The sequence below is a fragment of the Corvus brachyrhynchos genome, unplaced genomic scaffold (assembly GCF_000691975.1).
Source record: "Corvus brachyrhynchos isolate BGI_N302 unplaced genomic scaffold, ASM69197v1 scaffold137, whole genome shotgun sequence".
NCBI classification, from domain to species: Eukaryota; Metazoa; Chordata; class Aves; order Passeriformes; family Corvidae; genus Corvus; species Corvus brachyrhynchos.
The window spans coordinates 367,954-368,623 of record NW_008238830.1 but is presented as its reverse complement, the minus strand read 5'-3'; the positions used below and the strand labels follow the sequence as shown (position 1 = coordinate 368,623).

The 670-nt window shown below is 53.4% G+C and overlaps 1 protein-coding gene across 1 annotated transcript in view; it reads left to right on the top strand.

The window, feature by feature from the left end:
* The window catches only part of LOC103618349 (eosinophil peroxidase), a 21,049-nt gene that overhangs the window by 10,103 nt on the left and 10,276 nt on the right, over positions 1 to 670 (top strand). The window contains exon 7 of the mRNA XM_017738116.1: positions 542 to 669. Within this exon, the coding sequence (XP_017593605.1) occupies positions 542 to 669 (128 nt within the window). The remainder of the gene's footprint in view (positions 1 to 541; position 670) is intronic.

Sequence of the window (670 nt, the reverse complement as noted above, 5' to 3'; positions counted from 1 at the left end):
TGTTCCCTGGCAGCAGAGCCCGACCCCCCCGGCTGCCCCCTCCTGTCAGGGACTTGTGCAGAGCCACAAGGTCCCCCCTGAGCCTCCTTTGCTCCAGATCATGTCCATGTCCCTCCTGCAGCCCTGCTCTCCTGCCTTTGAAGTTCTGCTGCAGCTCTGGCTCCCATGTGTTCCCCTAATTCCTCTCAAGGAAAAGTATGATGGGATGGAGCATCACTGAGTATTTGCCTGATATGCATTTGAGAATGCAGGCAGGGTCACAAGTTTTGGATGACAACTGTCTGTGGTGTAGACATGGAGATAAGAAAACTGAGCCTTAAAGATTCAATCCAATGTATTTATTTTCAGGGGAAAAACTTTAGGAATCCATAGGACTTTAGGGAAACCTAGGTGTCTCCAGGCTGTTTGGGACTTGGGCTCCTAAAGCAGCATCTCTGCTGTCAATCTGACCCTTCTTCTCAAGATTTATGCCCTGTGAGGGGGCTCCTGCCTGGCTCCATCTCCTGAGCCGCTGATGAATTTTCCTTTTCTCTATCTGCAGATCCCACCCAACGACCCCCGAATCACCAACAGGAGGGATTGCCTCCCTTTCTTCCGCTCAGCTCCCACCTGCACGCGGGGCAGGGCGATCCGGGAGCAGATCAACGCGCTGACCTCCTTCTGGACGGCA